Source organism: Palaemon carinicauda, chromosome 28 (genome assembly GCF_036898095.1).
Source record: "Palaemon carinicauda isolate YSFRI2023 chromosome 28, ASM3689809v2, whole genome shotgun sequence".
Classification (NCBI taxonomy): Eukaryota; Metazoa; Arthropoda; class Malacostraca; order Decapoda; family Palaemonidae; genus Palaemon; species Palaemon carinicauda.
Genome location: NC_090752.1, coordinates 44,945,398 through 44,960,724, shown reverse-complemented (window position 1 = coordinate 44,960,724; position 15,327 = coordinate 44,945,398). Strand labels below are relative to the sequence as shown.

The following is a 15,327-nucleotide window of genomic DNA, read 5'->3' as shown; positions in this document are numbered from 1 at the left end:
TTGATATATTAAAACCAAGAGTCAATAGTTCTAGATAGTAAACTAGGTTGATAAACTAAGGCAAATAAAGACAGGTTTTACTATCAAAGTATAGTTCTTGCCATTTAATTATATATAGCCTATAACAAAATACACTTATCACTAATACTTACTGGCCTGTTCTGTAGTTACTTTGTACTGATAATAGTTGAAATATTCCCCACCAAAAAGAAAGCTAAATTTTGGATTTTCTTTTTGCTTTGTTTTTGTCATCTGTTCAAATTCTGGGCCATTTCGGGCAACAAACTGAGCCAGCTTATCAATGATGTTCTTGAGTTCTTGATCTGGAAATGACATCAATCAAACATAAATTTCAGAAATACAGTCTTATTTTTCTACTCCACAAGACTTTCATATTCTATAAAAAGGGATGCTTGATCTTATAAAATAAAAAATATAAATCTAATAAAATTTATTATTTCTATACTAATCTGAACTTCATATGACTGCCTTCTTGAAGCTGTTTATATGTCACTGTGTATCCTAGAATTCTATTAATTTCTCATTTTCTTTCACCTTTGCATGACTTGCCTCATCTAGTGGAGTACTGAGATTATAATGCTTTGTAAGGCAACCACCAAGTTTAGGGATGCCACAAAAGCTAACAACCTTTCAGTGTCGGAGTTGAAACGTGTTCAACATCCTCTTGACAACCCTAGACAGTGTGGAGAAGGGGGAGGCATAACATGCATGCAATACCTGGGAACCACCAAGGTCATCCTGAGACCCAATGTCATTCATCAACAATCTTTTGATTAATCGGTGAATAAGGCAGAAGGGAGGGGAGGCATGTGTCCAGGTAACCTTGAATGCCACCCAAGACTCTGTAACGGGGGAGCAGAACACTGGGAGTTACCTGTTCACCAGTGTGGCAAACAGGTTGATTGCCAGTGATCTAGCAAAAACAAGAAGCCTGTCCACCACACAAGGGTGTAGGGACCACTCTGAACCAACAACCTACCTCTGATGACTGACCATGTCTGAGAGAAATTCATTACCTGGAATGAATGGAATGAACCTCACTTTTTTTGTCAACTCAAAAACACTGTGCGAGACAGTTCCTCCTAACTTGTTGAGGTATGGTACATCTATAGCGTTGTCACTCATCATCATCATCACCGAGTCCCCAATTAAATTTTGGTGGAAAGCCTTCAGTACAAGGAGTGCTCTTCATTTTTCCAAAGGGTTGATATGCAGGTGCTTATCTTCTGGGGACCACACCCCTGAGGTGACTTTATTCCCCTGTTCAGTGGTGAGCGTCATAACCCTCCTTGGATGCGGACGGGAACAGAAGCATCCCTGGAGGTAGGGAGTTGAGAACTACCCTGGTGAGATTTTCATTGTTCAGAAATCATGATAGATTATTCTGTACCACTGACTCCACTAAAACAAGACAAAAAATTAGATTGCTGGCTGCCAACCAGTTATGCTTCAGACACCAATAAAGGAATCGATGCTAGACATGCTAGTATGAAAAGTTTCTTCTGGGGATCACACCCCTGAAGTGACTTGATTCCTCCGGTGAGCATCCTACCCCTCCTTGGATGTGCCAAAGAATAGAAGCATCCCTGGCAGTGGGGAGTTGAGTAAAACTAACCTAGTGAGATTTTTATTGTTCAGCAATCAAGATAAATTGTCCTGTAATGCTGGCTCCACAAGAACAAGATAGAAAAGGAGATTGCTGACCAGCGATGCTTCAGCCACCGCTAAAGCAATCAATGCTAGACATGCAAGTGTGGAATGAGTTTCTCCAATGGAAAAGATGACCCAGAGAACATTACCATTGCCAAGCCAGAAGTTTTTGCTTGAACACAAATGGGAACGACGCCTCTCTGAGCCTGGTGATGGAATCATCTGATGAAAAGATTTTCAATGTGTCTATCAGCATGCCCAGGTATTTCATCCCCTGCTCTCTTTTTGTCATAATCTGCATAGTGATAAAAAAAAGAGGTTGGTCTTGATCATAAAACCACTGCCTCATACAAGAAGCTAGAATCAACCAGTCAGGATGCCTCAAAAGACTACAGATTAAAGAGATGATAACTACACACGATTGAGATGATATGGGCATGTGTTGCGAATGAATGGTAGAGCGAGAGTGGGGAGGACTTGGGAGGAACCTGTTAGAAGGAGAAGATCGAGAGAGAGGCAGAGAATTAGATGGCAAGTTAAGGTGAAGGTTGATAAGGAAAGAAGAGGTTTGGTGGAAGATTATGCCTTTGATAAAAGGCATTGGAGAGTGAGCATTAGGTAACCAACCCCTTACGCTGGGAAAGATGATGATTTTGAGTGAACACTTGGGGAGTTGTGGACAGACCAAAAGAGCAGGGCTTTGAACTGGTACTACTCCCTCACAGACAAACCAGAGATAGTTTCTGTAGGAATGATAAACGAGTATTTGAAAATAATATTCCTTCAGGTACATTAAAACCAGGAAGTCTTCTTCTCTGATACCAGATTGCACAGTACTTGCCGACTCCATGTTGAACGGAGTTCGATAAACCAACTTGTTCCGTGGAGTGAGGGCGATGACATTCTTGAGACCCCTATATCACTTCTCCTCCAGGAAGTGTCAACCGTAGAAAGACCACATTCTCCGTCTCCATCATTTTTACCTCTACTGCTAAGGCCAAAGCTTTCAGCAATTTCAGAGGGTAATTCTAGAAAGCAATCAGAGTGCAAGCGAGGCGAGATCCAAAATCTATGAAGGGAAAGAGATATCCGTCAAAGAGAACTAGACACATTGTCCAATGGCATTACAGGCATCTCCCCACTTGTGGCACCTTGAAGATGGGACAGCCAATTTCAGTGTCCCCCTTCCTCCCTTCTTACCTCTATTACCCTTCCTGAACTACCCGGGTTGGGCAAAAATGGGTAGAGGCCAGAAGTCCAACGGCAGCTGCCTTCTAAGGGCCTTAGCCCCTAAAGGTAACTACTGTGGATGAGGAAGTCAGGGCTAACCTTCCTCCACTTCACCACTGTCTCTACATCCCTCCGATGAAATAGAGACGTAACCTCCAGAACATGGGAATTATCCATTTGCAACATCACCTCTTGTCCATCTTGTTCAGAGATAGGAAACCACATTCCTCCTTTTCCTGACCTAGTTGGGCCCTTAATTTGTTGACTGGTGTGCCATGAAAGTCACCGCATTTGCACATGACAAAACCAACTTGTTCTACTTTGCCACCGTCTCAGGTTTTGACAAATACAGACTGCCTCTTCACAAGACAAAACCAACTTGCTGAACTTTGCCAATGTATCAGGATTTGACAAGTACAGAGTAGTGACAAACTACGTGAATACATCAGACCAATGGTTGATCCAGGAAGCTGGCTATGGAAGAAGTTTCCATAGCAGCAGAATTAGAAGCTGAAAAGACAATGCCCTCAGTCTTGAGTCTCTCCATAATCAAACCAGCCATTAACACCAACACTGCAGCATCAATAGGAAGATGGCACAGACTCACCCTCAGGCATATAGATTCTCCTCTGTCCAGAAAGGGTCATGCTTGACAAGCTAGACCGCAGTGAATCCTCAAGTAGAGAGAGCTGAGAATTCACTCTGTCCAGGCCTTTTTGAGCAAGTTCCAACACTGGCAACTCAAATGAGGTTTTTGATCTCGAGGGGTGTCAATATGCCAATCAACTAATACAGAACCCACTTTCACAGGTGTCACAGCAGCCTCTCCCAAATTCATTGTACTGTACTCATAAATGAGAGCAAGAACGTTAACAAATGAACACCCAGTCTAAGGATTTTCTGCCTCCACGGGCACTGGACCAGAGTTGGGCCTCATTAGGGTGTTGAAAACCTGAGACACCTAAATGCACGTCTTAGGAGAGAATTCTTCCCTTCAAGAGATTGTACAATTCAGACTGAGAACATAATCGTGACAATACCCTAAAGAGTTTGAAGGGGGGGGGGTTAACGACTGGCTTACCTTTCAGGAGAACTACCTTTAGCCTTATGTTCCCAGAAACTGACAAAGTATTAAATACTTTAGCTTCTATGGTGCATAGATGAGAGCTCTGTAATGGGTGGTACACAGGCATATAGGTGACTCAAAGTGAAGAAACTTGTCGCCAATTGCAAGCATGCGATGGGCCATTTCAATATTGTCCAGTTAATAGGGCTGAGAGCAGTCCTGATTGGCAACTTGTTCTTAATATCGGTCACACAAGCGTGTGGAAATTTCTGGTGAGTCAACTGGCCACACAGGGAGAAAACAGGTGATAGGTGATCTCGTTCCCATATTCTTAAGGAGAAAGACTGCATGGCAGGGAAGAATGGCAGCACCCTTCATCCAGACCAACAGTACATAACGGTAGCAGGAGTGTAAGCCCCTAATACCTCATAACAAGATACCATTAATGTCTGAATTGGTTCTCAGTACCGCACTACTTCTTTAATGTGCTGGCAAGGAGATATGGGTCAGTCTCACATGACTCCAGTAGATCAGAATTCTTGGAATTCATCAACTTTTTCATCTTCTGGGAATATTCAGTTCTCATCATCTGTCTTTCTTCTATTTATCTTGAGCCCAGCCTCATGTGATATTTCATGCATTCTGTTAGATAGATAGATATGTACAGTATATAATTATTATATTCTCATACTATTTCCTAACAAAGCCTTGTGAAATGCTCGCAAGATTGTTTTCTTTGAAGAATCTATTGTACATCTTCTTTTATGAATGATAACAGTAACAAAGCATTCCAAGTTATTTAGATCTTATTGGTCAAAATATTTCGCTACTGTTCATCGTGACCTTGTAGTTTATATTATTTATTGTTGTATTTTTCATTAGCTAGCTAATGGTTAAGGTACCCAAGAAGCATTTGAAATTGATTTCAAGAGCTAAAGCAATTAATTTATCTGTAAAACAGAAGAAATCAGACTGAAACGTCGGCTGTGGTTGACAAACACCGGCATCCTTTGTCAGCTTTGAGGCTTTTATGGTCAGCAAAAGACCAAAGGTAAGATGGATATATCTGATTTTTTTTTATAAATTGTTTCTAAGTAAGCTCACACTGACCAACAAAAAGATTTTAGCTTTCAAGGTTAAATACTTTAGATTTGAGAAACCAAAACATATTCTTCTACTTTACATGCATTATTTTTTAACCTTTAAATTTATAAATATTTGATATTAGCATCAGTTTTTCATAATTTACTAAAACCATTTTGAAGGGAATATTATGATCTAAAAACATGTTTCACATTTAAAAAAAAAATCCAGATAAATAAAGAGTGAAAAATATGTACAAAAAAAATACCTCAAACAAATAATTTGTAAAGGAAATAAAATTAAAATCTTGAAATATGAAGAAATATATTTTTAATGAAGGTTTGGTCTTCCTCCAGAAGTTTACAGATTTTAATATTATTGAAAACTAAAAACAATATATATATATATATATATATATATATATATATATATATATATATATATCAAAAGGAAAAACAACTTGAATCAATGGACCTTATTTGTAAAAGGCACTCCCTTTAATGAATCAAAATATATTGAAAAATGATATTTTAATTATAAAATAAATTTTTGAATATACTTACCCGGTGAATATATAATAGCTGCAACTCTGCGGCTCGACAGAAAACACACTCAAAAAACTCGCGAGCGATCGCTATGAAGGTTGCGGGTGTGCCCACCAGCGCCAACTGTCGGCCAGATACCACTCTTGTATGTAAACAAAACCTTCAATTCTTCTCGTCCCGCTGCGTCTCTATTGGGGAGGAAGGGAGGGTCATTTAATTTATATATTCACCTGGTAAGTATATTCAAAAATTTATTTTATAATTAAAATATCATTTTTAAATATTTAACTTAGCCGGTGAATATATAATAGCTGATTCACACCCAAGGAGGTGGGTAGAGACCAGAGTTAATTATGTTTACAGCGTATAAGCTAAGAGTTTTTTCATTTTGACAGTTATCAATATAACAAAACCAAAATATATAGGTACCTGGTAAGGAAGTTGACTTAGACGATTACTCTGCCTTGTAAGTCTGTCTTCCTCACGAAGCCCAGCGATCCTCTTAGGATGCTGAAAGACTCCCAGGAGCTGAAGTATCAAGGGTTGCAACCCATACAACAGGACCTCATCAAACCCCTAATCTGGGCGCTCTCAAGAAATGACTTTGACCACCCGCCAAATCAACCAGGATGCGAAAGGCTTCTTAGCCTTCCGAACAACCCATAAAACAATATTAAAAACATTTCAAGAGACAGATTAAAAGGATATTGGAATTAGGTAAGTGTAGTGGTAGAACCCTCACCCACTACTGCACTCGCTGCAACGAATGGACCCAGTGTGTAGCAGTCCTCGTAAAGAGTCTGGACATCTTTTAAGTAAAATGACGCGAACACTGACTTGCTTCTCCAAAAAGTCGCGTCCATAATACTTTGCAGAGATTTATTTTGCTTGAAGGCTACGGAGGTTGCTATATCTCTAACTTCGTGCGTCTTAACCTTAAGCAAACATCGGTCTTTCTCATTCAAGTGAGAATGAGCTTCTCGTATTAAAAAAATCTGATAAAATATGACAAAGCATTCTTTGACATAGGCAATGAAGGTTTCTTAACTGAGCACCATAATGCCTCAGATTTCCCTCGTAATGACTTAGTACGAGCTAAATCGAACTTAAGAGCTCTAACAGGACATAATACTCTTTCCAGTTCGTTGCCTACGATCTCTGATAAGCAAGGAATATCAAAAGATTTAGGCCAATGACGAGAAGGCAGTTCATTTTTGGCCAGGAAACCAAGTTGAAGTGAACAAGTGGCTTTTTTCTGTAGAAAAGCCGATGTTCTTACTGAAGGCATGAAGTTCATTGACCCTTTTAGCCGAAGCCAAGCACACTAGGAAAAGTGTCTTGAGGGTGAGATCCTTCAGGGAGGCTGAATGTAATGGCTCAAACCTGTCTGACATGAGGAACCTTAGGACCACGTCTAAGTTCCATCCAGGAGTTGCCAAACGACGTTCCTTAGAGGTCTCGAAAGACTTAAGGAGATCTTGGAGATCTTTATTGTTGGAAAGATCTAAGCCTCTATGTCGAAAGACCGAAGCCAACATGCTCCTGTAGCCCTTAATCGTGGGAGCTGAAAGGGAGTGAACCTTTCTCAGATGTAAAAGAAAATCTGCGATTTGGGCTACAGAGGTACTGGACGAGGACACAGATGCTGACTTGCACCAGTCTCGAAAGACTTCCCACTTCGACTGGTATACTCTAATGGTAGAAGCTCTCCTAGTCTTGCAATCGCACTGGCTGCCTCCTTCGAAAAACCTCTAGCTCTTGAGAGTCTTTCGATAGTCTGAAGGAAGTCAGACGAAGAGCGGGGAGGCTTTGATGGACATTCTTTACGTGGGGCTGACGTAACAGATCTACCGTTAGAGGAAGACTTCTTGGAAAGTCTACCAGCCATTGAAGTACCTCGGTGCACCACTCTCTCGCGGGCCAGAGGGTAGCAACCAACGTCAACCTTGTCCCTTCGTAAGAGGCGAACTTCTGCAGTACCTTGTTGACTATCTTGAATGGTGGGAATGCATATAAGTCCAGAAAAGACCAATCCAGTAGAAACGCGTCTATGTAGATTGCTTCTGTATCTAGGACTGGAGAGCAATAGATTGGTAACCTTTTGGTCAACGAGGAGGCAAAGAGGTCTATGGTGGGTTGACCCCAAGTAGCCCAAAGACTCTTGCCCACGTCATTGTGGAGGGTCCATTCCGTGGGGATCACCTGACCCCTCCGACTGAGACAGTCTGCCAAGACGTTCAAGTCCCCCTGGATGAATCTTGTCAACAGGGAGATGCCTCGAATTCTTGACCATAAGAGAAGGTCCCTTGCGATCTCGAGCAGCGTGAAGGAGTGTGTGCCTCCTTGCTTGGAGATGTACGCCAAAGTTGTGGTGTTGTCTGAGTTGCCTCTACCACTAAGTTTCGAAGAAGCCTTCTAATATAATCAAGGCCAAGTGGACTGCTAATAGCTCCTTGCCATTGATGTGCATGCTCTTCTGACTTGAGGTCCACAGACCCGAGCATTCCCGACCGTCCAGGGTCGCACCCCAACCCAAATCCGACGCGTCTGAGGACAACACGTGGTTTGGGTTCTTGACTGCTAGGGATAATCCCTCTCTCAGACTGATATTGCTGTCCCACCATTTCAGGCATGCCTTTACTGGTTCGGAGACTGGGAATGATACCGTCTCTAATGTCTTGTCCTAGTTCCAGTGAAAGGCTAGATGGAACCGGAGAGGCAGAAGGTGTAGTCTCCCTAGTGAGACAAACTGCTCCAGGGATGAGAGAGTCCCTACGAGACTGTTCCAACTCCTGACTGAATAAACGTTTCGTTTCAGCATTAGTTGGACTTCGAGCAGGGCTTGACTGCGAATCTCCATCCCCAAATATTGAATAATCTGGGATGGGATCAGTTGGGACTTTTAGGTTGACCACAAGTCCCAACTCCCTGGCCAGACTCAACGTCCAATGTAGATCCTGCAGACAGTGAAGACTGGACGATGCTCTGAGAAGCCAGTCGTCCAAGTACAGGGAGGCTCGGATCCCCGATAGATGGAGGGATTTTGCCACATTCCTCTTGAGCCTCGTAAACACAAGAGGCGCAGGACTGAGGCCAAAGCACAGGGCTCGAAACTGGTACCCCACATTCCTGTAAACAAACCTCAGAAACGGTTGGGAATCCGGGTGTATAGGAATGTGGAAGTATGCCTCCTGAAGGTCGAGAGAGACCATCCAGTCGCCTTCCATAAATGCTGTCAAGACAGCCTGGTAGACTTCATCGTGAAGTTTGTCTTGACAATGAACACATTGAGCGCACTTGCCTCTTACGTACTCCTGCAGTGAACATGGCTGCCAAATCATGGAGCCATCCCTGAGGGACTTGTTCCTGCAGAGAACGTGGCTGTCAGATCATTGGAGCCATCCCTGAAAGCCTTGTTTATGCATGACATAATTGTACAGCAAAACTTCAAAGGCTCGAAAATAGCTGTGAAGTCGACCTGTAAAATCTTGGAGCGTCTCATGGCCAGGCGCCAGGGAGAGTCTATGAGGTTTGAGAAGTCTATCTGGGCAGAGGCAGGAACTCCCAAGCCGAGAACTTCTCTCGTGTCATATCAGACTCTCGCTCTATAAGCCAGTTTAAAAGAAGGGAAAGCAAAGGCTGTCTCCCCCAAACTCCTCCTGGTGATAAACCAGTCGCCTAGCAAACGTAAAGCTCTCTTAGAAGAGCGAGAGAGCACTAGCTTATAAAACAACGGCTTCGAAGTAGCTAGGCCTAGTGTAAGCTCTGACGTTTAGGCGAACGAGGAGCAGCAGTTACAAAAAGATCCGGACAAAGATCGTTAAAAATCAGCATGATTTATTTAAAGTCCATAGAGGGCTAAGCAGCTTTAGGCTCCTCTCCGTCTGACAGAGTCCTCAAGGGAATATCAGTAGGAGGGGGAACAGCAACTTCCTCATCTGAAGGAACCTTGTCCGATAATAGCCGAGTCTCAAGCAAGGGAGAGACCTACCGTGGTGGCAATGCTTTACAAGCAGAGTCCACACGCACTGGTGCATTAGTAGCGGACCAGGACGCAACGTCATGTAACTGCTTGACAGTCTGTGAACTGTCAACAACAACAGGTGCGTGAGACCAGGACGCAACGTCATGTAACTGCTTGACAGTCTGTGAACTGTCAACAACAACAGGTGCGTGAGGACGCACAGCGTCCACTCGAGACTGCTTTGACCGCCTAGACTGAGCAGTCAAAACAACTCTAGAATGCGGAGGTTGACGCTCAGCGTCAAAACAAGTCAACTCCGATTGTTAGCGAACGACCTGAACGTCAACAGGAGCATCAGCAAGTGGCCTAACGTCCAAATGTGGCTGAAAATCCACGAGACCGCATCGAGTGTGGTTCAAAACAACCTGACTGACGTGACTTGGCTACGCCAACGTCAACAGGACGCACAAAGGAACGTTAGGGTGGCTGAAGGCCAGGATCTCGATGAGATAAACGGCTAGGCTCAACGGACTTATCGGCAGAATAGTCTTCCATAAGGGAGGCAAGCTTATTCTGCATGTCTTGCCGTACAACCCATTTAGGATCAACGGGAATGGTTGCGGTAAGAGACGAGGGTAACGTCTGTGACCGCAAAACCTTGCCTACAAAAAGACTCTCGGAGTCTGTGTTACGCTTTTGTTAGGCGGCGAGCAGTCTTCCGATGACTGCATAGGGTCAGAGCTGTCCTAATGGTTAAAACCAGGACGCTGGACCTGTCCTGAAAGGACTGACTTTCGCTTAAAGGGCCTCGAAACCTTGTTCCACGGTTTCTTATGCGAAAAGCCTTCGGATGACGAGGAGAAAATCGTCTCTCTCGCCTTATGGTAGGGGTGATCTTGGTAAGATACACCCGATACCATAGAGGGAACGTCTGTTCGCTGATCAAGGCCTCTCGAACCCATAAGTCGTACGACATTACTTCTCCCCTGGGCTTGGGAGCTTGCAAGAGGTCCCGGACTAGGCGAACGACAGGCACGAACAGACGAACCCTCGGTCGCAACACTGATAACACTTTGCGCAATATCACTTTATCACTACGATTTTCTGTTTTGCACTTATTTCACTGAAATCGAATTTTTTAACAATTCACATTAGGTATGAATAAAACTGATTTCTACCTGAAGCACGCAATTCTACCATCATCAAAAGGTTGTAATTGCGAAATCAGTCGTATAATGTAAGCACATTAATACCAGCAAAAAACAGAAAACATATTTTAAGATAAAAAAAATCAGTGGCTGGGGAAGAGACTAAACACTAGTTCATTCAAAACTACGTTTTCAATCTCTCACCGTACATTGCCTTGGGACGAGAATAAAAAACTAAAAACGTTTTATCCTTTCTCCCCGTACAGAGACTAGGGACGAGAGTATCTCGAGAACAACGTTACCCGCTTGGGACGAGATAAAGATCGGAACGTTTTCTCTCCTCTCTCTCCCTCCGTCTCTATCTCTCTCTCTCTCTCTCTCTCTCTTGATTTCGCACCTAAGAGAAGAGCCCACTTACGTTTCGTCAAAAAAACAGGTTATTTGACCAAAGGAAAAAACTGAAAGGTTTTTCAATTAAAAAGTTCCTTTTTAAAATAGAATTTAAAACATTTAAGCTTTGAAAGAAGAATGAACAAAACGTCAGAATCGATTTACTCTTTCTGCAAAGTGAAACCGTGATACTCTCTCTCTCTATCGTAACGATAGAGCGCAAACTGCGTAGCATAAATAAACTAAACGTTAGTTCATCTTTGAAACAGTACGAAGACTATTCAAAGAAAATCTTTCATAAAATATCTATTAAAAAATATTCATTTAATAAGTTTTAAATCATTAGCTCTTTAAAAGCTATTTACGATTGAAAGGGCTCAACGTTGTTTAACTTCGGTTTCCAAGTTAGGACCGCCTACTCTCAGGAAAGGTCGCATATAAACAAATCATTAAAATTTATTTTGATGTTTATTATAAATGGAAAGCTAATCGAAGAGGCCTAATAAAGGCGGTTGAGATATAAAATATATAGAGGAAAATCTATAATTAATTTATAACGTGATAAGATAATTGCTAAAAGCCTAAACACACTTCCGTACTGAGGGAAGGGTCGGCCATTTAAAAGTCAAGGAAAGTCCAAAAAACAATCCAAAGTCATCAAAAATTAAATCTATCCAAAAACGAGTTCAAGATTTAAGTTGAAGATAAAACACCTGTACTGCGAAAGCTCAAACCAAAATGAAGTACTTCACCAAATATGTTAAGAAAACTCCAGGTTCTACAGCGAGTATGAATACGTCTTGTTGTCAACGTCGACAGAGAAGAATTGAAGGTTTTGTTTACATACAAGAGTGGTATCTGGCCGACAGTTGGCGCTGGTGGGCACACCCGCAACCTTCATAGCGATCGCTCGCGAGTTTTTTGAGTGTGTTTTCTGTCAAGCCGCAGAGTTGCAGCTATTATATATTCACCGGCTAAGTTAAATATTTAAAACTTAATAATTTTTATGGACTGTCTGTTTTTGGAGACAATAGTTTACAAAGCCATGCATATGGGTGAGGATGAGTAAGGGGTCTGTATTAGGCAGCTGATTAATGAGAGCTGAGCACCTCCAAGGATTGAAAAATACCGGGAGAAGTGAAGGACTATTGTCAACTGACATTCCTTTACAAAACATCTTAGGAAATCATTTACAAGGAGGAGTAGTGGGTGTGTTATTGGTTGTTTAGTTTGTTTTTAAAGAATTTGGGCTATATTGTCCAGTGTTAGGACTAGGGAGGCCATTCAGCACTGAGGTGAAATAGGATACCCTGTAGTTACATTCTGAAAATAGATTTAAAAAACATTGGGTAGGAAAATGGAAGGCAGCAGCTACATAGGGGGTCCACCTATGGACCTATAGTAAGGCTTATAGTGAATAATGAGAGGCGCACTGATGACATTAACCCATAACAAATGTCGGGAAAATAAAGGTTTTATGGCCAGAGAGCAAAGTAAACTGTCCCACAAACATGATCAGATAAAGACCCAGCTCACCAGGTTAGGTTAGGTTACAGAGCACCTGTAATTTAGAGGTTATTAATATTACCTACTTAGCCTAAAGCAACACAGCATAACTCAACCCCTACTAGTGAATGTGGTTTTATTATAGTTATGGACAGAAAAAGCTTTTCTACTAAAAGACAGGTGTTTCCTATAGAAAAATGTCTGTTTGCTCCATAAATGACATTTGCTTTCACTGCAAACAAAAAACTTATCTTAGAAATTTTTATCAATGGGGTTAGCATGAACAGCTCAGTATGTACCGCTTGCAAGTATATAGGAGCTTGATATTTAGCTTTGGGTAGTTTGTAGCGCTACGGCCAAGCGTCCTAATATGCTTATTATCACTCCGACTGTTATCTTGTATAGAATAAAAACGTTTGGAAATGGTCTACAGATCTTAAATATGTTGTGTAAGGGGGGGTCCAGCCCCCTGGGTAAGGACACGGCTTTTAGCATAGGTTAGGTGGGTTTTTTAAGTTAGCTTCTCCCGCCGTACTCGTAGGTAAGGAAACTGTTGTGTAAGGGGGGGTCCAGGGGGGCGAAGCCCCCTCTGGGTAAGGATACGGCTTTTAGCATAGGTTAGGTGGGTTTTTTAAAGTTAGCTTCTCCCGCCAAATTCATTTTTAGAACGACGGCCACAGTTCAGAATATTCCCGTTTTCTACGGAATCTGGCCGTCACCCTACAAAGGCTCCTAAGCTTTTTTCTGCGAGTGAAGCGAGCACACAGCGGAGCAAAAACCATTAATTTCTCAAAAATATCCCCGTTCTTACACCATCTAACAGGTTTTTGATTTATTGGCTGTTGAAATGAAGGTCAAATTCATTGAAAGCACATTATTTACAACGGGGAAAATTTTTTTTTTTTTTTTTAAATGTTGTTCCGTCCATATATATAATTTACATTGAATGCATCTCTACTCGGCAGTAAAATTCACCGCATAACTTCTATATTCCACCCGGGTCTTTTCGGTTTGAGTGCCTATCGAATTTTAATGTTTTTTTTTATTCCAAAGTATGTATTTTGATGTGGAAAACCCAAAAATGATAACCATTTTGTGGAGAAATTATTTATTGATGGATGTGATAGGTAGTGGCTGTAAGGGGGGGGGTCGCAGGGGCTAGGCCTAGGTAGGGGTACAGGGCCCTAGGTTAGGTGGTTGTATTAGGTTCGGTAGTGTCCCGAAAATCACTGTGGCCTTAAGGGGGGGTCGCAGGGGGGGTCGCAGGGGGGGCGGAGGCCCCCCCCCCCCCGGTAAGCCTTGGTAGGGATACAGGGCCCCTATGCTAGGTTAGGTGGGTTTTCTTAGGTTCAGTAGTGCCCTGAAAATCAAGAAAGCGCACAGAGAAATCGCAGCATTTCAGTAAGATATTGATTGATATAAGCCAATTTAAGTGTTAATAAATAATTTCTCCACAAAATGGTTATCATTTTAGGGTTTTCCACATCAAAATACATACTTTGGAATAAAAAAAACATTTAAATTCGATAGGCACTCAAACCAAAAAGATCCTTCCACCCAAACACATTTACTTGACAGTTGTGATAAAACACCCTACAGTAGGGCTAATCTGATAATCTAGCATCTTTTCATTGTAGCTAACACAGAACCAACAGATGTTTAATATAAGATATCCTAGCGGTCCAAAAAAAAATTATTAGAGCAAAACCCTAAGCAAACTGTTCCGAGGTAAGACCGCTATACATTGGCTTCAGTCTGCCAATTTGGAAGGTTCCAGTACCTTAATCTATAAAGCTATTCTATTACTATTCCTTACCGGGAGGTGGCTGAGGAAGCTCCATGGTTCAAATGATACGAGTGTTGATATAAATTCTCCTGAACTATTACCAAGAAACACAAAATAAGTTAATTATTATTGTTACACGGTCACAGTGACGCATTCTTACTAAACTTGCGGCTGATCGCGACCGATCGTCAAATAATGATGCAAATTCTTCTTCTTTGTTTTGTTGGTCTGTGATAGAAACATTGACAGAAGACCTTTATTATCTAAACTTGCTGTGAATTGTGTAGATTGAGGAAAGTGAAAACTACTAAAGTATTAATCATTTAGTAATATGTTTATCTAATCCATGTGTGTGTGCATATATATATATATATATATATATATATATATATATATATATATATATATATATATATATAACACCCGTTGAGATACTACTGCTAGAGAGTTATTAGGTCCTTTGACTGGCCAGACAGTTCTACATTGGATCCTTCTCTCTGTTTACGGCTCATTTCATCTTTGCCGACACAGACACAGCATAGTCTGACCTATTCTCTACTTTCCTCTTTCCTGTTCTTAAATTATTTTATTTGCCTTGTTTTCTTTCCTCACGGGGCTATTTTCCCTATTGGGGCCCCTGGCCTTATAGCATCCTGCTTTCCAACTAGGGTTGTGGCTTAGCAAATAATAATAATAATAATAATAATAATAATAATAATAATAATAATAATAATAATAATAATAATAATAATAATAATAATTGTTTAAGATTTAAAACACAATGAAAGAGAAGAGATTGTTAATGTTTATACCATGTATCAAAATGTCTTGTTCTGATATAATAAGCAATCGAAGAATATGCTATCAAACAATGATAGCCACAAAAGAGGAAAATGAAACACGCTGACAGTTAAGGAAACCCTTACTAGTAATTAAAT

The 15,327-nt window shown here is 41.4% G+C and overlaps 1 protein-coding gene across 5 annotated transcripts in view; it reads right to left on the bottom strand.

Moving 5' to 3' along the window:
• The window catches only part of LOC137621550 (calcium homeostasis endoplasmic reticulum protein-like), a 127,435-nt gene extending 112,846 nt beyond the window's left edge, over positions 1-14,589 (bottom strand). For all 5 annotated transcript variants that reach the window (XM_068351936.1, XM_068351938.1, XM_068351937.1 and 2 more), the window contains exons 1-2: positions 14,420-14,589; positions 153-323 (exon numbers count right to left, since the gene is read on the bottom strand). In XM_068351936.1, the coding sequence (XP_068208037.1) occupies positions 153-323; positions 14,420-14,444 (196 nt within the window). In that variant the 5' untranslated portion in view covers positions 14,445-14,589. The remainder of the gene's footprint in view (positions 1-152; positions 324-14,419) is intronic.
• Between the last annotated feature and the right edge of the window lie 738 nt (positions 14,590-15,327).